The 24105-nt window shown below is 17.4% G+C and overlaps 6 protein-coding genes across 6 annotated transcripts; 2 read left to right on the forward strand and 4 right to left on the reverse strand.

Moving 5' to 3' along the window:
* Positions 1–96: 96 nt before the first annotated feature.
* Positions 97–1635, forward strand: CBWD1 (COBW domain-containing protein 1, putative; the record flags this gene model as incomplete). Its single annotated transcript, XM_028671764.1, has 1 exon — positions 97–1635. One exon carries the CDS (start codon positions 97–99, stop codon positions 1633–1635), a length of 1539 nt encoding a protein of 512 aa, XP_028528384.1.
* Positions 1636–2225: 590 nt separating this feature from the next.
* Positions 2226–3275, reverse strand: RNR (ribonucleotide reductase small subunit, putative; the record flags this gene model as incomplete). The annotated part of the gene is made up of 1 exon (XM_028671765.1): positions 2226–3275. The coding sequence occupies one exon, from the start codon at positions 3273–3275 to the stop codon at positions 2226–2228; it is 1050 nt and encodes a 349-aa protein (XP_028528385.1).
* Positions 3276–4881: 1606 nt separating this feature from the next.
* On the reverse strand, positions 4882–7041 carry PGAL8A_00277500 (conserved protein, unknown function; the record flags this gene model as incomplete). The annotated part of the gene is made up of 1 exon (XM_028671767.1): positions 4882–7041. The coding sequence occupies one exon, from the start codon at positions 7039–7041 to the stop codon at positions 4882–4884; it is 2160 nt and encodes a 719-aa protein (XP_028528386.1).
* A 1450-nt stretch (positions 7042–8491) lies between these two features.
* BOP1 (large subunit rRNA processing protein, putative) lies at positions 8492–11807 on the reverse strand (the record flags this gene model as incomplete). Its single annotated transcript, XM_028671768.1, has 5 exons — positions 8492–8918; positions 9051–9237; positions 9349–9415; positions 9496–10973; positions 11243–11807. The coding sequence occupies 5 exons, from the start codon at positions 11805–11807 to the stop codon at positions 8492–8494; spliced, it is 2724 nt and encodes a 907-aa protein (XP_028528387.1).
* A 791-nt stretch (positions 11808–12598) lies between these two features.
* PGAL8A_00277700 (RNA-binding protein, putative) lies at positions 12599–15601 on the forward strand (the record flags this gene model as incomplete). The annotated part of the gene is made up of 2 exons (XM_028671769.1): positions 12599–15412; positions 15551–15601. The coding sequence occupies 2 exons, from the start codon at positions 12599–12601 to the stop codon at positions 15599–15601; spliced, it is 2865 nt and encodes a 954-aa protein (XP_028528388.1).
* Positions 15602–15609: 8 nt separating this feature from the next.
* PGAL8A_00277800 (hypothetical protein) lies at positions 15610–23841 on the reverse strand (the record flags this gene model as incomplete). The annotated part of the gene is made up of 8 exons (XM_028671770.1): positions 15610–15705; positions 15789–15884; positions 16033–16254; positions 16334–18418; positions 18526–20911; positions 21053–21378; positions 21463–21546; positions 21769–23841. 8 exons carry the CDS (start codon positions 23839–23841, stop codon positions 15610–15612), a joined length of 7368 nt encoding a protein of 2455 aa, XP_028528389.1.
* Positions 23842–24105: the final 264 nt, after the last annotated feature.

A 24105-nucleotide genomic window follows, 5' to 3' on the forward strand; every position in this document is an offset into this window, starting at 1 on the left:
ATAAATGAAAAAATAGTAGAAATATAATTATAAATAAAATAATTTTTACATAAATACTAAAATTGATATATATATTTTTATATTTTTTTTATTTTGATGATTGGAATTACAATAATAACGGGATTTTTAGGTTCTGGGAAAACCACCTTACTTAAAAATTTATTAAATGAAAGCTTAAAAAAAAATAAAAAAATTGCAATAATACATAATGAATTCACAGAAAATAATAATAATATTGACAAAATAGTCTTTAAGGATATTAATGATATATATAATTTTCCAAAAGAAAATGGAGAAAATATAAATGCATTTAATAATGAAAATATAAACAGTTTGAAAATTATAAATGAAATTGAAAGTGAAGAAGGATTTATATATGAACTAAATAATGGGTGTTTATGTTGCTCGAATAAGAGTAATTTTGTAAAATTAATTGAAAATATTTTATCCTTAAAAACTTCATATGATTATATTTTCGTTGAAGTTTCTGGTGTTTATGATAATATAAAAATCAATAATCTCTTATGGTTAGATGAATTAAACAAATCTAAAATATATTTGGATAGTATTATCCACATAATAGATTCTTACAATTTTTTAAATTCTTTTAATGACAATATACAATATTATGAATCGTTAAAAAAATCAAATAATATATCAAATAGAGAAAATTTTAACAATAACATATTTGAAAATAAAGACAATATAGTATGCGAACAAATAATTGTTTGCGATGTTATAATTATAAACAAAATAGATAAAATTAGTATGCTTGATAAAGAAAAAATAAAAACTTTTATTAATAATATAAACCCATTAAGTTCTATATATTTAACAAGTTACTCAGTAATTCCTATTGAAGATATAACTAACTTAAGATGCTATGAAAAAAGGAATATAAAAAATGTGTTAAATACTGTAGGTAATAAAAAATATTTTCATTATATAGATTTTAACAACTGCTCTTTTGAATATGAGCATAATATATTATATTTAATTCACTTGAGTGATCAATTAAATAAAATGAAAAAAAATTTTTTAAAAGAAAAAAATAAAAATATTTTAAAAGATATTTTTTCCTTGAAAAAAAACAACATTTTCTCATATAAAAAAATTAATGATATTTTAGCATCGCTTTTGTGGGGTAACGACTTACATATATATCGTGGAAAAGGGATTTTTGTAGCTTTCAATGATGATATTTATAATAACAAAAATAAATTAAAATTAAGTATATATTATTATCAGAGTGTTGGAGATTTATTTGAAATTAATCTAGTTATTAGTGATCTTCATGTATTTTTTAGAAATTACTTAAAAACATCTCAAGAAGGAGAACGGAAATATGAAAATAATTATTTGAACCATTCTCCATTCGTTGATAATAATTTAACTAGTTTAAGTAATAATAATGATAACATAAATAATGATAATAATATGTTATTTATTTATAAAGATTTCTTTGATGATGAAAATTATTTTTCTGATGATTCTACCACCAGTGATAATGGCGAATATAATTTAAATAATATTTTGAATAGTTACGATATTTTTACGTCAAAATTTTTATTTATAGGAAAGAATATCAACACAGAAGAAGTAAAAAATAGATTAAACGAATGTTTATATAATTAACTTTTAAAATAGTTTTTATAAAAGAAAAAGAATAAATTCCTTATTCTTTTTTTTTTAATAGGATAATTCATAGAATCAAAAAATATACATTTATTAGTTTCTTTTGTCTATTATATTTTAAAATAAACTATTTCATATTATTCATTAAAGAAAAAGAATATATACTTATATACTTTAATTTTAGTTTTTCTATTTAAAAAAGTATATTCAATTAAAAATTTCAATATATATATACGCATATAATTTTTTTTATTTTTTTTTTTTTTTATTCAAAAGAATCTATGCAAACAAAAAGTAAAAAATAAAAGAAAAAAATTAACATTTATTTTATTTTCTTAAAATATATGTTAATTATAAATTTCTATTAAAACACTTTATAACTCTAAAAAAATTATTCATGTGTTTATATACGTAATTTTTTACTTTTAAAGTGAAATAATAAATATGTAAATATATATATATATATATATATATATATATTTAAAATTTAAAATCTTTATATATTTCTGTCTATAATGATATATGTTTTAGAGAAAAAATTAAAATAGATATATATAATAACTATAGGTAATAAATATATAGACTTCCATTTAAAAATCAGTATTTAAACAAAATACTTGATCTTTTCTTTGTGCCATAACACCAGATTTTTGATAATCTGCAACACGTTTTTCAAAAAAATTGGTTTTTCCTTGAAGTGAAATCAAATCCATCCAATTAAAAGGATTTTTTGAATGAAAAACTTTTGAACAACCTAAACACTCTAATAATCTATCTGCTACAAATTCAATATATTGTGACATTAATCTAGAATTCATTCCTATTAAATCACAAGGTAAAGATTCACATATAAAAGATCTTTCTACTTCAACAGCTTCTTTAACAATATTTTGAACAACCTCTTCAGGTAATTTATTTTCTAACAAACTATAAATTAAACAATTAAAGTCAGTATGTAATCCTTCATCTCTACTAATTAATTCATTGCTAAAAGTTAATCCATGTAATTTATTTTGTTTTTTAAACCAAAAAATTGCACAAAAACTACCACTAAATAAAATTCCTTCTACACAAGCATTTGCTACTATTCTTTCTGCAAAAGAATTTGTATCGTTTATCCATTTTGCTGCCCATAAGGCTTTGTTTTTTACAGCTGGTATATTTTCAATGGCATGAAATAAATTCAATCTTTCTTTTTCATCTCTTATATAGTTATCAATCAATAAACTATATGTTTCTGAATGAATATTTTCTACTGCAATTTGAAAAGAATAAAATTTTTTTGCTTCAGTTATTTGAACTTCTCTTAAAAATTTACTGGCTAAATTTTCTAAAACTATTCCATCACTTGCAGCAAAAAAAGCTAATACATATTTTATGAAATGTTTTTCATTTTCATTTAATTTTTCGAAATCTTTTAAGTCACTCGATAAATCAATTTCTTCAGCTGTCCAGAAAGATGCTTCTGCTTTTTTATAAAATTCCCATACATCAGGATACAAAATAGGATATAATGTAAATCTGTCACTTTCTTTATTTAAAATTTTCTCATTTGATTCTTTCCTTTTTTGAATATCACTAAATTCCCTTTCCTTTTTCGTAAAAATAGGAACTTTTGAGATATTAATTACATCGGCCATTTAGATATATATATATAAAAATACAATAAAAAAAAATATAAATAAATTAAAATATATTAAAATATAAAAAAAAACAATGATTTTAAAAAAAGAAAAAAAAAAAAAAAATTATTTAATAAGAAAAAAATAAAATAAAAAAAACATATTCTTAAATAATAAAATGAAATTAATGTATTTTATAATGTTTTTAAAATATATATCGTAATAAAATAAAAATTATTTATTATAATAATGGAAATTATTGATTAAAAAAGAATTTAAAAATTATAAATGGAAATAATATGCTTATTTATAAAATAAAAAACATTTTAATTTTGCTATAATATAATTTTTCGTAAGAATCATGATGTATGCTAGATATAATGATTTGGATAAAAAAAGTAAAAACATAAAAATGTAGGAATTAAATAGTTTCTTTTTTGTTATTTTAAATGCTTTAAAATTCAAATAATTATAATATTCTTTTTTTTTTTTAAAAAATATCTTATTATATAATGCTCTTTATAAAGTTTATTTATAAAAATAATATTATTTTTGTCTTATATAAAATGTGCATTATTATAAGTTATGCATAAATATAGAGAAACTGTATTAAATTATTATGTTAAACTCTTTCTACTTATTGTGGTTAAAATGCATAATAAATTTAGACAATAAATTATCTTTAATATGCATGACATCATTTCATTTATCATTCAAAATACTTTTTAACATAAATTTAAAATTCTTATTACATTTGGTATTTTTATTCTTAAAATATATTTTCTATACTAATTTTTTCCTTTAAAATATAAGTTTACTAGCTTTATTAATATTATAAATATTTCAAAAGTAAAAACTAAAAAATATGCATGTTAAGTAAAAAAATAATAAAAATATTACATGAGAATATAAATAAAAGGTGAATTTTCAAAATATATACTTTTATAAAACATAATGGAAGAAGTTGTTAAGTGTTCAACTGGATTAGTGTTTTTTTATCTTTTTTTACTCACTTAAAAAACAAAAAAAAAATAAAAAAAAAATAGATAATAGTATTATTAATAATAGCTTTAATAATGCTATTAATAATAAAAATAAGAATATAATTATTAAATGTTATGAACAAATAACTTAAAAATATTTAATTTGTTTTTATTAATAAAAAAATGAAAAGTAATGTGTAATGATAAATTAAAAATATATATCTTCATCCATTTTGAAAACATAAACAATGTACATAAATATATATACTACTAAAAAATAACAATTATTTAATTTTTTTCTATGTCATTAAAAGTTTATTTTATTATTTATTTTTTTTAAAACAACACACATTAAAAAAGGGTTGTAATACTAAGTACAAATAGCTATAAAGAATATCACAAATTTTACTCTAAAAAAAAAATATAAATATATATATATATTATAAATTTTAAAAATTATGATTTATTAATAAAATTTTTATATAAATTTAACAATTGGACAAAAAAAAAAAAAAAAAAAGATAAAATAATTATATATTTATTTTCATATTTTGCATTCATAAAACTAAAAATTGAAGTTATAATAACAAATACTAGTATTATATATATGCTATTTTTCAAAAAGATCAGAACTAATTTATTCATTCTTTATCTTTTTTTTTTTTTTTTTTTAAAAATTTTTCTATGTTTTTTCTACATAAAGGACAATCGTTATTTCTTTTTAGCCAAGTAAATATACATTCTTTATGGTAATAATGAAGATAATTACAAGGTAATATACAAATATCATCATCATCAGAATATTCTATGCAACAAATGGAGCATATAAAATCTGAATTTTCAATATTAATATGAACAGAATTATCATCACTATATTCAATTTTTTTCTTCTCAATAATACTTTTTTTTTTTTTTAAAAATCTCTTTAAATAACCATATATTCCTTTAACATTATTAATTGACTCATCGTTTTCATAATTTGATGTTCTATTAATGTTATTATTATTATTATTATTATTATTATTATTATTACAACTATTATCAATATAATTACTATTATGATTAATATTTTTAAAATTATTATCATCATTATTAACATTATTATTATTACTACTACTATTTGTTCTATCTTTCTGGTTACATACGGCAATATTTTTATTACTCGATGTACAATTTTCATTATTTTTTTGTGCAACATCATTACTATTTGCGTTTTCTCCATTTATATACTTGCTATCATAATAAATGACATTTTCTAACTTATTTATTGTAATGTTATCATTTTTTTGAGGTAAAACATTTTTATCCGTATCAGTATTTATTTCTTGATTAATTTTATCATTATGAATACACGAAGTAGTTGAGTTTGTGCAAACTTCCGTATGATTATTAACAGCATCATTTTTTTTTTCATGTTCATTATAATCTTGTACTTCGTTATCATCATTCTTTAAAGATTCTTTTAATTGATCTTTTTTATTTTCATTTTTATCTCCTTCCTTTATTTCATTGTCACCATATATATAATTACCTCCGCTTGCATATTTTTCTGCACAATATTTTCTATATTCTAAATATTTCATTATTTTTAATTTTTTTAATATCCTTTTTGGTGTTGGACTTTTCCTTCTTATAATAAAAAGTATTATTATAACCGCAAAAAAAACAATATGCAATACAATATATAAAAACAAAGGCAAGAAATAATATATAATAGCTAAAATTACTGTAAAAGAAAAGGTATTATTCACAGAAAATGCTTTTCCTGCAAAAATTAATATATATAAACATGCACTAAAAAAAAAAATGGAAATAAAATGAATATATGACTCAAGTGCTTTAATACATTTGGAAATTTCAACTTGTCTAAATAATTTATAAGATATGTATAAATTTATGCAAATATGTATAAATAACAAGCCTAACAATATAGCACAAAAATATTTCATAGTTTTTTCTTTATTTGAAATAGAGGATTTACTAAAATCATAACTCAATGTACCCATTAGCAATAAAACCATTAATAAATAAGATAAATGAATAAAAATAGAACATATATGAAAATTCCTATATGTTCTGCTCGACAAATTTACATCATCTTCTAATAAAAAACTGTTAAAACTATCCAATGTATTATCCAAATTATCATCACAATTATTATTATCAATTTCTGGTGAATGTTCATTTTTGTTATCATTAATTTGAGCTGTACTCTTATTCTGTTCATTACAATTAACGTTGTTTTCTTCTAAAATAGTACTTTTATTCGCATTTCCAATATCTCTTTCATTAGGATTACTTATATTACTAATATTTTTATTATTTTCTATTTCGTGAACAATTTTATTTTTTTTTTCATTATCCACCTTGTCATTTACATTATTATCTTTTGTGTTATTATTACTACTACTATCTAATTTATGCTTTACATTATTTTTATTTGAATTTAAATAGTCATTTTTACTTTTATTAAATACATCATTAACATTTATATCCACAATTTTACTTTCATTATTATTATATTTCAACATTATGTCATACTCTTTATTTTTATTTTCATCAATTTTATTCAAAATTACTTTGTTTTCCTTTTTGATTTCATTGTTTATGAATTCTTTAATATTTGAATTATATTCTACTTTTACACTGTTATTATATTCATTGTTCATATTATTAAATATTTCCTCTTTTTCAATGTTTTGTAAACTATTTTCCATTATTGTACCGTTCTCATAACTTTTATTTATATTATTATTAATATTAACTTTTTTTTCATTTTCTATAGTTTTATTGATGTTCATTATTATTTTATAATATAATTAAAAATTTTACGAATTTTAATGTTATTATATATCAATATATATATATATATTTATATATATATGTTTTTTTTTTTTTTTTTTTTTTTTACATATATTGATTTTCGTAAGAAATTTATCATAAATCAAATATTAACTCAAAAAAATTGAAAATGATTATTAAAAATAATTCATTTTAAATATATCATTAAAATAAATTTTCATTTAAAAAAAGATGTTCATCTATTTTTTCTTAAGACGTTTTTTTTTTTTTTCTTAAGTTTTCATTTATCTCAATAATTGAATAAAATTGATTGTATTGATTATATTAATTAAAAAATAAATGTAGGTATATATTTACATAAAAATAAAAATTAAAATAAAATTGTAAATAAAACTTTGTATATTATTTAAAACTAATTAAAGGATTGAATTATTTTTAAAGCCAAAATAAGGAATTTATCCATTCCAAAAATTAAATAAAAAAAAAAAAAATCGTGTGAGCTAAAACAATTTGCGTATCTTTTTTTTTTTTTTTTTTTTTTTTTTTTAAAGAAAATATAAAAATATGTTTTTTCCCTTCATACTAATATTAACTCAAATATTTAATGAATTTAAATTAAAACATAAATAAAAATTATTAAGAAGCATTTAAAAATAAATATTTTCTTAATATTTTTTATTTTTTTTGCTTCTTTGCAAAAATATATGCTCTGAAGCGACATATACTGAAGTTCCATGCACACAGATGTAAATTTATTTTTAAAAAAATGAATGAAAAATTATAAAATAATAACCTATGTTAAAAACCCATTAAAAATAAAAGGTATGTAATTTGAGTTCTTAAATTTCATGAATCATTCAATAAAAGAGAAGATAATGTATAAAATATTAATCCAATATCATAAAAAATGAAATGTTATAAAATTTTAATTTTTTTTTTTTTTTTTCAAATATATAAGTTCTATTAAAAGCTATCATTAAACAAATATTAAAAAAAACTCAATTGAAAAAAGTAAAAGAAATATTAAAAAAGTTTTTATTATTTCATATATAAACTTGGTATATTAAAAAAAAATAAAATAAAATAAAATAATTAAATAAAATAAAATAAAATTAAGATTATCAAAAACTTATTTGCAATATTAAAGAAATTTAAAGGCATATGATAAATTATATATTTAATTTTTTAGTATTGGGGAAAAAAAAAATATATATTTCAATAGTCTATTTGTGGAAATAAATTTGTAAGAGAAAAAAAAATTTATTGCATGCATCAGATAAGTTTTATTATAAATATTAACATTCTCTTTTCATTTCTCATTAAAAGAAAAAAAAATTATCATTAAATAAATATTGAATTTTCATTTTTAATAATAACATTTTATAAATTTATAAGTGTAAATTTTTTGTCCATTTTTGTTAAAGATAGTTCAAATAAAAAAAAAAAATTTTATGTATACAAAGCAGAAAAATTATTATCTGTATGAACAAACAGCCATGGTTTTTTATGTGACCAAACAAGGTCTAATATTTTTGATTCATATGATAATTGTTTAATTGGTAATAAAATTGGATTTGTTATATAGTCTTGAAAAAATTTGGAATAAAATAAATTTACAGTTCCATTTGAACTTAATGAATAAAACAAATTATAAATTTTATGAAATTCCACTTTTTTTAAGGGATAATCTTGCAAATGGAATTTTTTATAAGGGTTAGAAGACAATTCTAAATCAAATATAAAAACTTTTCCCCTTTCATCTGAGGCCAAAACATACCCTTCACTAATATGTATATCAATACTTGTTATATTTTGGATTCCTCTTAGTTTCTTTATGATTCTATCTTTTTTAGATTTAGGCTTTAAATTATATATTCTATAAACGATAAAAAAAAATATATATATATATATATATATATATATGAAACATAAAAAATATATTAAAAAATAATGTCATAAATATAATGAAAAGTAAATTAAATAAATTTTTTTTCTTCTTTTATCTTACATTATATTGTTTTCAAAAGCAACTGCAAAGTATGGACTTCTAGGAAAAAACATTGTTTGAATAATATCTCCTCTTTTTTGTTTATATTTTTTTATGAGTTTTATAGATTTCATTGATTTTAAATGATGTAAATAACAATAATTATATTGACCAACTTTTCTTAGGCACGTTACCGATAAATAATTACCTTAAAAAAAAAAAAAAAAAAAAAAAAAAAAAAAAAAAAAAAAAACATTTTATATGTTTATTGTGTGAATACAATTATTATACACATTTGTCATTTAGTTTTTTTAAATACCATTTTTATTCCACGAAAAATCTTTAATTTTGCCTTCATGTTTTATAGCAACGCAGTACTTTATTTTCTATAATTAAAAAAAGGAAAAAAAAAAAAAATTAATAAAATTTTATTTACAATAATATTATTATGTAATTATTACTATACCTTATCATTAGATTTAATATTAATCCATTTTATATCAACATCTGTAGAATAACAATATTCATCAGTGTTTTTAAAATTATTATGAAATACACTAAGTAATCCTTTCGTTTTATGATAAATAATATTTCTATCTAGATTTATATATTGTTTTTTTGATTCACAATTTTCCTCAGTGTTACTATTTATCTCATTTTCATCTTCGTCAATTTCCATGTTACTATTGTCTATATATGTTTCATCATCATCATCATTTTCTTCATCAAAATCTTCATCATATAAATCTGATTCATCTTCATCCCCACTGTTTGATGATGGTATAGATGTATTATTTTTCTCTTTATTTTGATTATCATTATCATTACAAGTACTTTTATTCTTTTTATTAGTGTGATAAATTTCTTCAACATTTTCATTACCTGACCTAATAGGTGGTACATAGCTTTCATAATGAAATAAAAATATAATATTTCCACAAGAAATAGCTAAAATTGAATAAGCTTTATTAACTTTTATCATAACATTATCTTGAAATTCGTCCGATATTTTATTCTTTGGAATAACTTTCTTATAATAATACTTTAAATCAATTGTGGCCATATTGTAAGATGTTAATATATCAAATACATATAAGGTATTGCATTGAATTGTGTAAACAATATGATCCCTTTCGTTTATGTCAATGTGACCATTATATTTATTTTTATCCTTAGTTAAATCATCATTCAGAATATATTTAATAAATTGATATTGAGGAAATGGCTTTAATGAATTTGTGGATGGTAATTTTGGCAATAGATCTTCTTTATTTATATTTAGAACATTTTTTAATGATCTTGAACATAAATATATATCCAAACATCTTTGATATAAATCAAAATATGTTTTTTTATAATATTCTATACTTCTTATATTTTTAAATTTTTGTGGTATAAAAGCATCTTCATTATTTTTTAAAATATTCCTTTTTTCTGATGAATTATACATTAATTCTGGTGGTGGATTGTAACTGTATTTATGACCTGGTAATATATTAGGTAAATTTATTTCATTGATGTTGTTAAATTCATCATATATTTTATTTTTCCATAAATCATATATATCATCTTCTTCTTTTGGTAAATATCTTTCTGGATATTTTTGTTTATTCAATAAATAGTTCATTATTTGAAGAATTTTTTTTTTATCATGTTTTGATTCTTTATAGTTAGCTTTAATCAAATTGTAGTTAGATGTTGGAAACATTTTATACTCTTCTTTTTCATTTTCATAAATGTAGTTAGAATTATCAATGTATTTTGCTACTTTATTTTCTCTAATACTTTTTATTATCTCTAAATCAGTATTTGTTAATTGCACAATTCTGTTATTTTTTTTATCTTTTATTTTTCTCCATGCATTATCATCTGTTTTTGATTCAATAAAATCATCAATAGCATTTCCTTCCTCTTTGTATATCTTTCTCCCTTTTATATCATAACCTAAATGTAAACAAAAAGAAAGAAATATTAGAAAATAAAAATAAATTGAAATAGAACAAATAATTTTTCAAAATTAATAACAAGTAAAAATGAAAAGTATATATTTAAAAAAAAATAAATATAAAATTTAAAATAAATGTGAAAAGAAACAAATATGATATTCAAACATTTATTAAAAAGAAAAAAGAAAATACTATAATGGTGTTATAATTTTCTATTTTTTTTTTTTTTTTTTTCTTTTGCAACTTATGTAACTATTTATTACTAACCTATGATATCGAAATTTTCATAATGCTTTAAATCGAAGTTTCCAAGAGTATTTATATTATATTCATCATCACTTTCATCAATTTCTTCATTTATAAAAACATTATTTTCTGTGTTTGTGCTTTTTGCACTACAATTATAAAAATCACTTCCTATAGTGTCTTCATAATCTGTTTCCTTTTTATTAATTTTATTTCTATTTTTTATTTTAATGACATTTAAATTTTCCTTTATATTTTTATCCTTTTTTTTTTTTGGTTCCTTTAATTTCATTTTTTCTATTTTTACGTTCATTTCTTTTTCTTCTTTTTTATTTTTTATATTATTTTTTTCAATATGTTCAATATCAATCTGCCTAATGCTACTCTTATCACAATCCTCTCTCTGATTATTTTTGTTTTTTTCTTTAATATTTATTTCTTTAATTTTTCCTATTTTAATATTTTCATTAGATTTAAGATTATTTTTACTTTTTCTATATATTATTTCATTCTCTACCTCTCTTTTCTTTTTTAACTGATCATTTGGTTTTATGTTTTTGTTAAATTTATTCTTTCTCTCATTCATTTTTTATTAAATTTTTTATTCCAATAAATGGAAGTTTTTTTTTTTTTTTTTTTATTCCCTAAAAAAGTAATAGTAAATTCGCTAGTGATATTTTTTCTTTTATTATAGTATATAGTAACTTTTTAAAGAAAAATATATTTGTTGGTAAAATATTTAAAAATCAACATCATTTTATTAAAATAAATTGTATACAAATATTCATATAATATTCTAATTTATTAAAAAGATGAACAAATAAAAAAAAAAAAATTAAATTTTTAAATATTTATAAAAAAATATATATATTCTCTGAAAGAAAATTATTTTCATATAAATTTTTTCAAGGAAAAAAAAAATTATGATTATGTTTATTGAAAGTATAAATTCTTTTAAAAAAAAAACATCTACATATATATTGAAATGAAAAAAAAAGTCAATATTTATGTGAATATTTATATTAACATTTATTTGAAATAAAAAATGTATAAGTTATTAAAAAAAAAAATTTAATAAAAAAATGTAATACATTTATTTATTTATAACAAATGCATTATCCTTTATATAAAGAAAAAAAAAAAAAAAAAAAAAGGAAAGAAAAGAAAAGAAAACAAAACAAAACAATGAATTGTAAAACTTTAAAAATGTGAATACAGTATCAAAAGAAATTTTAGTTGTTAATTTAAAATTTATACCTTTTAATGGTTTTATTTTTTCAAATTATTTATTTTATTTTATATCTTTTATAGTTACAATTTTTTTTTTATTTTGTTTTTATGTTTTTAAGAAAACTATACAAAAAGGAAAACGTAAAAATGATAGAACACAACGATGCTGTAGATAAACATAAAGTTTTTGTTTATAATATAAAAGGAAATGATTTACCTTTATTAAAAAAAGAATTTGAAAATATATGTAATAAGCATTTTTTTTTTTCAAATAAAAATTTAAAAAGCGCAATATGTCATTTTAAAAGCGAAAAGGAAGCAGAAGATTTTATTTCGAAATATAATGGTTTAAAGGTTTACAACAGTGATATAAAATGTGAATTTGCATTAAAAAAAAAATGTGAACATAAAAAGTTAGTTTCTATTATATATAATCGTCAAAAAATAAAGTATTCTAATTCTATTCAAATATTCACTGATTATAATTTGGACTGTATTCAAATATTAAGTTTTTTGAAGAGTATTTTTTTAAAGAATAAATTATTTATACTAAGCTTTTTAGATGATGTAAAAAATGAAATGAATGATGAAAAGAAAAATTCTAATGAAAATGAAGATTCTGAAAATAGTATTGAAATTGTGGTAGACAAAAAACTTAAAAATTTTGAAGACATAATTATAAATATTAAGAAGGAAAATAAAAATAATAATATAACAAAAAAAAAAGAATTAAAAAGTCAGTTAATAAATAATAAAAATATAAATAACTATTTTGTTTATACAATTGAGTTTATAACTTTAAAATTAGCTTCTTGTTTTTTTAAAATTATCAATAAAAATGTTTTCGAAAATTACTTAAAAGAAAAATCGTTTGTTTTAAAAAATAATTTTTTATTTTATCACGAATTATGTTTTTTAAAAAGAAATGATAAAAAAGTTATTTTAAAAAATTTAAGTCGAACTTGCCATATAGAAAATATTAAAAAATTATTTAAAAATATTGACAAAAATATTAAGATATTTTTTCCAAAAAAAGACAATAAAAAGCAAGGTTGTGCATTTGTATACTTTTCAAATAAAAAAAATGTCCAGAAAGCCTTACTTTTAAGTAATTCAAAATTATGTGGAAATATAATCAGCATTGAAAGAGTTAATAACAACTTGGACTTTTTAAATAATTTTGATGATAATAAAGAAAATAAAAATTTAATTACGAAAGAAGATAAAATGAAGAACAATGAAAAGCATTTTAATGAAGATAATAAAAATGAAAATGACGAAAACGAAAATGAAAGTGAAGATGACGAAAATGAAATAGAAGATTTCGAAAATGAAATAGAAGATGAAAATAAGGAAAACGAAGATGATGATATGGGAAGTGAAGATGACGATAAGGAAAATGAAGATGACGAAAATGAAATAGAAGATGACGATAAGAAAAATGAAGAACATAATAACATAAATGAATATAACGGTAATGAAAATGATATCGAAGAGGATATAAAATATTCGGACAAAAATACAAGAAGACATATGAATGATGTTGATGAAGGAAAAACATTATTTATAACGAACATTCCTACAGATACAACTAGTGAAGAAATTAAAAGTTATATAGAAAATAATATAAGCAATAATTATATATATATTAAAACGTGTAGAAATAATAATAAAAGAATATCTGTATTTGTAAAATTAAAATATAAAAAGGATGCAGATCAATTTTTAAGAAAAATTGGAGAACTTGAAGAAGAAGAAAAAGAAAGTGATATAGAGGAAAACGTAATTGAAAAATTTTATAAAATGGAAAAAAGAAAGAAAAAAGAAAAAATGAAAAAAATATTACTTAAAGATAGTTGTAAAAATGTAAATTCGGAATTTTTATTTTTCAAAAATAATTATTTAATGATTAAAAGAGCTGTTAGAAAAGATTTAATAAAAGATAAAAAGAAATTTACTATGGATAAAAAAAAGGATAAAAATAAAATGGATAATAATATTCATTTAATATATGACAATAATGTAAATAATGAGAATTTAAGTGAAAACATAGTTAAAAGAAATAAAAAACTAATGGAAAAAAAAAAGGAACTTTTGAAAAATAGAAATTTTTTAATTAATCCATGTAGAATATATATTAGAAATTATCCAGCAATGTTAGAACAAAACACATTTCGTCAACTTATAACAAAATATTTTACACCTATACTTATGAAAAAATATAATATAAAAAAAAAAGAAGCATTTAAAAAATCAAATGAAATAATTAAAAAAATGAAAGTAGTTAAAGAAAATGTAAATAAAGATAAAAATATAGAAATTGAAAAAACAAAGAATAATAAAAATATTATATGCTTTATAGATATTAATAAACATGAGAATGCAAAAATGTTAATTAATTTTTTACAAAATAAGAATATATACGAATTAATTAATGAAGTAATTTACAAAAAAAAATTTCAAACAATTAGAAAAAATAAAAATATTATTTATGTGGATTACTGCATAGAGGATGTAAGAATGCTACATATAAAAAAGTTAAAAACTGAAAAGTTCTTAAATCATTTAAAAGAAAAAAATATAAATATAAATACAAAAAAAACCATAAAAAAAAAAAAAAAAAAAACAAGTAGAGGAAGAAGACAAAGAGAAAAAAGAAGATTATTAAAATTGCAGGCAAATAAAACAAATATTTCTAATGTAATTCAGAATAAATTTGTAAACGAAAAAACACAACAAAAATTCTCAAATAAAATAAATAATAATAGTAATAATAAAAATGAACTAAATAATAAGAGAAAATTTAATTCATTAGAAAAGAATAATAACGAAAAAAATAATTCATATAAAATAGCGAATAACCAAAAAAAAATTACACCAAAAAAAGATGATAATATGAAGAAATTAAAAGTAAAAAAAAGGAGTAAACAAACAGACACTAAAAAAAATAATAATGAAATGGTAATAAAAAAAAAAAAAATATATGAAATTAAGTATAACAAAAAAGATATACATATATATATATATATATTAATATAGAAATAGTAATATATATGTATTTATATATATGTTTTTTTTTTCTTTTTTTTTTTTTTTTAGAAATCGATAAAGAAGGATGTTTTAAAGTTTCTTAAAAATTTAAGAAAATAAAAATTTTATTATTTTTCCTTAATATTGTTTTTTAATTTCTGAGAATTTGTTTTTGCTTTTTTAATTAAATCTAAAAATTTCCTTGTAATTAAAACACTTCCTACCTATTAAATTCAAGCATAAAAAAAAAAAAATAAAATACTTAATATTTTTAATTTTTTTTTTTTTTTTTTTTTTTTTTAATTACATATTTCAAAACATGTTTTTTGTATTTCTTCAATAGCTTCTTTAAATATGTTAATTTTTTTTCTTCTTTGAATTGATTTATATTTAACTTAAAATTCTGAATTAAAAGTAAAAAGACAAAATTGTGAAATAATAATTTTTCTATATAATTATTAACCAAAATTATAAAAAAAAAAAAAAAAAAAGAAAAGACAAAACATAGAGAATTTAAATAATTAAAAAACTCAAGAAAATATGCATAATACCATTTCATGTAGTCCATATATAGTTGCTTTTACTAGTATAGAAGAAATTTCTAAAAAATGTATATAAAAATATTTAGAAAATTTCTTTTTTTTTTTTTTCCTTTTTTTTTTTTCTTTTTGCTTCCTTAATATAAAACGTTTTAAAAGACAAAGATCGTTCATAGTACATTTGTCTATATTCAAATTTATGTTACATATGCTCAAATTTAGTTTTTCAATAATCTATGAAAAGAAAAAAAGAAAAATATTATATAAATTTGTTATTTTAATTTTTAAAATTATTCTTTTTAGAAATTTTTACATTCCAATTTTGAGAAAAAAAAATTTTAAAAAATTTTAATTTTAATGATAGAAAATTTTTACACAAATTCATATCATTTTCTTGATTAAATGAGAAGTTAGAAGTTTTTTTGATATCTAATTTTTCATAAAAACTTAAAATCCAATTAGGTATTATACTATCATCATTTTTGTCACTAGAGATTATTAATGAATGTTTCAAATTTTTAATTTTTTCTAGTGAGAAATCATTTATATTTAATTCAAGGATATACTTACTTTTTTTTTTTAATAAAAAATACATGTGATATAAAGATATAATATAATTTGTGTAATCTCTTTTTATAAATTCAATAATAATTTTATCCATTACAAAGTGAAAATAATAAAAATTCTTAAATTCATTAATATTTATGTTACTATTAAAATTATTTTGAACAAAAATAGAGTAAATATAATTATGTACTGAAGATAATGTAACATTTTTATTAACATTTTTGCAATTAGTTTTTTCTATTTGTTCACTTTTTTTTAAGGAGAAATGTATGATTTTTTTACTTAAATAATAGAAATAATCTAACACCTTTTTATTAAATAATATAATTGTAAAATCAAAGTATAAAAATATATTTGTTATATTTTTATTTAAATTGGACAAACATTTATTATCATTTTTTATAACAATGTTAAACCCTTTTGTGTATAAAAAGGGAGATAATATATCATATTTATTAGGCAAACAAAAAAACAATTTCATTTTTTTTTTTATTTCGTTTATTTCATCGAATGATTTGTTTATGCCTAAACGAGATCTATTATTGCTATTTACAAACTCATTATGAATTTCATTACTTTCTACTATCTCACATTCATTATTTTTATAATAATATTCATTGCTATAGTATTTTTTCTCGTCTAATTTTGAATATGAACTTTTATTAAAATCTTCTTCAAAATTTTTACCGTAAAATTGTTTTATTTTTTTACCTGTACTATCTTCCGAATTTTTATGTTTCCTTTTTTTTTTGTTTTTTTTTTTCTTTTTTTCTTTTTTTTGTTTATGTTTTTGTTTTTCATACAAATTTTGAAGTAGTAATTCGTTACTATATTCACTTTCTCTCAAACTATTTTTATTTCTTCTTATTATGAAGGAAAATTTATCCCTTGTAACGCTTTTTTCTTCTTTATTATATTTATTTATATTAAATATATGAATTGAACTTATATAATACGATGAGATATTTTTAAAAAATATAGAAATTTTTTTTTCTCCTATATCATTATTATTTTTAATAATAATTTTATAAAAAAAAAGTAAAAGTTGATCTTCACAACTATCGAAAGTTAGTGATATATTTTTACAAGCGTTATAATACTTTTCTGCGTATGAACAATTATATGCTCTTTGATAAAACAAAAAATAAAATGGATGATAAAAAAATTTATTATAGCAATAAAACGGATTACAGGTTTCACTTTTTAAATTCTTTAGAATTTTCATATATAAGAAAATATTATTTTTTCCATTGGATAAAGGTTTTTCATTATTTTCAACAGATTCTATTTTTTCTTTTTTTTTTTTAATCTTCTTTTTTAAAAACTGCATTTTTTTTTCAAATATATAGTTAGAAATTTTATTTTTGTTTTCCTCATTATTACCTATACGTATATAATTAATTTCCTCTATTTTTTTTTTCTCATTTTTTTCATTTATAAAAATGTCTTCCAGAAAGAATTTTTTTTTTTTTTTTTTATTAAAGCTTTTCTTTTTTCTATTTTTAATTTCAACTATTTTATAAATATTTATTTCAAAATTGTTTATATAAAATACAGACTGTTTTACTATATTACTGTGGGTGTAGTTATGTCTAACATACTTTAAATTATGTTCATTAAAAATAAAAGTATTATTAATTTTACTAAAAAAAATTTTTAATATTTCTATTATTTTGTCATTAATATACATTTTTACATTATTAAATGAGAAAAATTTTTTTTTTTCCTTTTTTATTAAAATGTCTATATTATATATATGCAAAATTTTAAAAACATTTTCTTCAACCATGCAATATTCTGGTAAAATATGTTTATATATATTCAAAAAAATCTAAAAAGAAATAAAAAAAAAAAAAAAAAAGAAATATATAAAACATAAATATAAGAATATCTATGAATTTACTAGTATGTATTTTATATTTGTAAAATTTTAATTACTGAAGGTAGAAAATTCCTAATGTCGTTTGCAAAAATAAAATTTTCTTTTATTTTATTAATATTAGTTATAACGTGTTCAAAAGATAGTAGGAAATTTTCAAAAAACATAAAATAAATTATATGATCATAACTATTACTTCTTTTTTCTTCATTAATTTTATTTATTTCATAATTGTTTACTAAAATATTTTTCAAATATAATCTAAGAATATAAAATTTTAAATGAAGATTTGTTATATTTAACTTAAATTTAATATTTAACTTATTATTATTTTTAATTTTTAGCTCATTTTTTTTAATTATTATATTATCAAAGTTTTTATTTAAAATATTGTCTCTTTCATTATAATTGGTATTATAAAGTAAATTTTCTAATTTAAAATATAGTTCATTAAGGAAGGAATTCAAATTTTTAATTAAATTAAAAAAAAACAAAATTTGATAAGGTAAAATATTGCAATTAATTAAGGATTCATTTTTTGCACTACCTACTACATATGCATTTATAAATATTGTTCTTTCGTTATATTTTATTTCCTTTTCTTTTCCCACCTCTTCTTCTTTCTGCTCTCCACTTATTTTTCTTTCTATTTTTTTATTATACTCATTTTTATAAAAAATAATATATTTAGAATTTTTATGTGAATTATTATTTAAATTATCAACTTCTACATTTATAAAGGATTTCAATAGCGTAATAATTTTAATATTTATTAAATTTATATATAGTAATTCATTTAATTTGTTTTTTTTACATTGAATTATACTATTAATATTATCTTTAATTTTTAATTTTTTAAAAATCTTTTTAAAAATATACATATTTTCTTTATATATTAGGTCTAAATTTAAATTGTCATTCATATTCGTAAAAAATCCATAAGACAATAAAAAATGATGAATTAATGAATTAACAGATATATCTTTTTTCTTATGTAAAGAAATAAAAAAACTTTTATAAGATAACGTAAAGGCACATATATATTCGAAAAAAAAATGAGTTTCTAAAAAAGTGTTTTCAATTCGAATTTTAAAATTTTTACATAAAACATAAAATATGCTATGAAGAATTTTTTTGTGTTCACTTATCATATTATTGTTTGTTTTAATTATTTTATTCCCATATTTCTTATAATATTGTAATTTGTCATATATATATCGAGCAACATTTTGATTGTCTTGATTAGTTAGAATAATCTTCGTTTTATTTAAAGATAATTTAATATTTGAAATTTTTTTCTGCATTTTTTTTTTTATAATAACATTTAAACTTTCATTAAATAAACAGAATATAATATATTTGTAAAAGTGTATTATCAAATAATTTAGAAGAAAAAAAGAATAATCATTTTTTCTTTTTATATATTCAAATAAAAATAATAAGTTGGTTAATTTAAATTCTATAAACTTTTTAAAAAAAAAAAAAAAGTAATTTCTTATTATAATATTTAAATCTTTTTCATGGGATATTTCTATTCTCTCTAATACTAATAATAACTTTATAAATGCGATTTTTTTTTTCTTTTTATTTTTTTTATTTAAATACATTGTTTTTGTTATTTTCTTTAAGAAACTATGATTTTCTTTGTTACTGTTATATATTGTACTTATATTGTTCATACATTCTGTATGAATTAAGTTATTATTCATGTAATATATTTTATTAATTATTCTTGTTTCGTTAAAGTAACAATTATTATTTCCATATTTATACTGTAAAGATAAATTATTTAAATATTTATTTTTTATCTGATAATTTTTAATAGGTATATTTTTATTAATTGTTTTATTTCTATAATTATATTTTGTATCACTTTTTATCTTATTATCTTCTAATTCTAAATAGTCTACATAATTTTTGGAATCTTTTTTTTTCTGGTAAATTTTCTTTTCTTTTCTATATGTTAATAAATCACATTCACTAAATGTAAATGTATTTTTTGTAAAAATATTATGCTTATCTTTATATTTTTTCTTATATTTTAAAAAATTATTTGTTTCAAATAATGACGATGTGCTATTCAAATTATTTTTTTTTCTACATAATGAAGTGTATTCATTTTTATCTAAGTATATTTTCTTATATAATAATAAGTAATTTAATTCATACTTACTTTTATAATTATCATTATTTTCACAATTTTTTTCATGTTTCTTAATTTCTGTTTTCATACTGTTACAATATATGCAATGTTTTAAAATGGAAAATTTTAAGTGCTCATTTATAATTTCTTCATCACTTACTATTTTGTAATTTTTATAAATTTTATTTTTATATATATTAACATCACTTATATATTTTTTTTTTTCGTTTTTTTTTTTAAGAGCTTTTATTATTTCTACAACTTCAATATTTGAAAATTTTAAATTAAATCTTTTATTTCTGCTAATAAATAAAAAAAAAATAATAATAATTAAAAAAAAAAAAAATCATAATATAATATTAGGTGATATAAAAATAACTAGTTAACATTTCATTTTAAAATTTTATATATATTTTTTTTTTTCTTTTTTTTTTTTTGTTAACCTTGTTCTGTGAAAATCTTTTTTGTTACATTTAGAAGATAACTCATTGTCTTTATGAAATTTTATTTTACATTTATGTATTATAAATTTAAAGAAGTTTATTATTTTATCTATATCAACAAAAAATTCTACAAAGTACTTATCAAAACATAAATAGCAACTTAAATTTTGTAATAATATAAAAATATAATTACTGTCTTTTTTAATATCTGAAATATCTATATAATAACATGATATTTTTAAATTTTTACTAAAAATTATATTATTCTTTAGAACAAAATTCATGTATTTTTTTAATATTATTATTTTGATATTATTTGAAAAAACCTAAATAGTATTTAAAAATATATATTTATATATATATATATATATATTATTAGTAATAAATTAAAATATATATGAATAGATTACTTTCAATTTATTCGTTTCTGCCTTTATGGCAGAAAAAGTCAAAAAAAAATTTCTTTCATTATGTTTATTTTTGCCAAAATATCTCTATAAAGAAAATTATACAAATTAAAAATTGAAATAAAAGATCAAAAAAATTAGATTTCTATGTTTTATATTTTTAAATATAAAACATAAAAAATGTTTTTATTATGAATCTTTTTTTTTATATTTTTATTATCAATCTATTTTTTTTATATTTTTTTTATCAATCTTTTTTTTTATATTTTTTTATGATATATTTTCTTCCTTAAATATTTAATTATTTACTTGAAGCAGATTAGAATTGTTAATGTAATCTAGAAATTCTAATATATATTTAACTACTCTAATAGTTAATAATGCAGTTGGAGAAAAGTAAAAAAACATATTATCAATTTCAAAAAAAAAATCTTTAAATAATTTTGTTATTTTTAAATGATTAACGTGAATAAATGGTCTTTGACTAAAATATAATACTTTAATATTTTGCAAAAAAAAAAGGAGAAGATTTTTTTTTGAATAGATATTTAAAGAACTTGAAACTAATTCAAAAGATTTTACATATTTTTTATTTAAAAAATTATAAAATTTTATATCATTATTTTCTTTGTAATAAAATTTACAAAAAATTTTGCTTATAAATAACCTACATATAAGCTTTCTTTTCCTTATTAGATTTCTTATATTTTCATATTCTTCAATTTCTTTATTATCATTTAAATCCATTTTAAATATTTTTCTTTTATAATAACTATTGATATTATAATTACATGAATATATTATTTTATTAAAATTCTCTATTTCTCCAAAAGGGTTATCTTTTAAATGAATATTATCTAATAAATATAAATAAAAATTCTCTTTTTTATTTTTTTTTACATTAAAAATATCAACTAACTTTTTCATATATTTTAAAAAAATTAAAGGATATATGGAATACACATTTAAATATACTTTATCAAAATTAATATATAATTTAAATCTTAATTTTTTCATATTATCTTCATCATTTTCAATTTTTTTATTTTTTTTATTAGTTAATTTCTTTCTTTCATCGATTAAACCCTTTTTTTTATTCTCCAATTTGATGTTCCTTAAATCGTCATAAATTAGGTAATCATTATGTCTTTTAATATTTTTATTATTAGAATTACCTTTTAATTTATCTTTTATATTTCTAAATCTATTTCTCCTAATAACTATGCTACTGTTGTTTTCTTTTTGATATGAATGTATGTTATTTTTTTTATAATTAATTTCTCTACTTTTTTTTTTCTCATCAAAACTTTTTATTTTTAGGAAAATAAGAGCATCACATATATTTGAAATAAAATATTCTTTATTTTCTATTGATAGTAAATATGAATTTTTTATTTTTGTAAAAGCTAATGATGATACTTTATTTTTTTCTATTGATATTTCTTCTAAGAAAAAGCACAAAAAATACCTTAGTTTCTCTTCTTTTATATAAATTTTCCATATTTGAACATATATGTTTATATTATGAAATAACTCTTTGAAATTAACACATATCAACTTATTTGATTTACTTTTTTTTAAATAAAATTTGCTTTTTGTTAATAAAAAACATAATTCAAATAATTTATTTAAATAAACATATGTTTTGAGAATAAAATGAATTTTAACATTTATAGTTTTCATAAAATAATTATAAAATATATACAAATTGCTGGATGAAATATCAAGAACTATGCAATTATTACAAAAAAATGAAAATTTACTTAAATCTAATAATAATGAGAAATTTTTTCTACGAAAATTTACGAATACATTGCTTAATTTTATCTGGAATAAAAAAGTAAAAAACATATCAGAATATTTTGTGCTCCTTACATCTGATATATGATTGAAATTCTTTTTATTATTATAATCTTTAGTAGACTTAAATGAAATTTCATTTATTTCTCTTTGACAAATTTTTTCATCGTTTATAGGAACAATTTTCTTAATAGAAAAATCAAACTCTTCAATATATATTTCTATTACATTTAATAAAAATAAAAAAAAATTTAGAAGGTAATTGCAACTTGTATCTTTTTCCTTCAAAATTGTTTTTTTTGTTTCATCATATGAGCAATTTACAAATAATTTAAAAATTTTTAATTGAAAACACCATTTTGAAAATTTTATTTTTACATCTTTCAAGTTTATTAATATTTTCTTTTTATATTCTATATCTATAACTATTTCTTTAATTGTAAAATATTTAATAGTTAAGCATAAGTAAATAATGCAATTATTTTTAACAAATTTTCTTTGTATTTTTAATGATCTCTTATATAATATAGTTAATACAGTCGAAAAAAAAAAAATTATAAAAAAAATTGCAAAGTATTTCATGGATATATAAAACATAATAATAATAGTATGTATATTTATTTTTTCTTTTTTGAAGTATTAATTACAAATATAAAATATCTTAATTCGTAAAAATTTTATTTATTTTTTTTTTTTTTAATATTAAAATTTTTTTTTTTTTTTTTATATATAAAATTTACATATTATGAATTATGTTAGTATAAACTATATAAACCAAATTCTACTGTTTTTTTTATTTTTTACATTTATTTCCTGACTTACTTTTTTTTTTTTTTTTTTTTTTTT

Source organism: Plasmodium gallinaceum, assembly GCF_900005855.1.
Source record: "Plasmodium gallinaceum strain 8A genome assembly, contig: PGAL8A_v1_87, whole genome shotgun sequence".
Classification (NCBI taxonomy): domain Eukaryota; phylum Apicomplexa; class Aconoidasida; order Haemosporida; family Plasmodiidae; genus Plasmodium; species Plasmodium gallinaceum.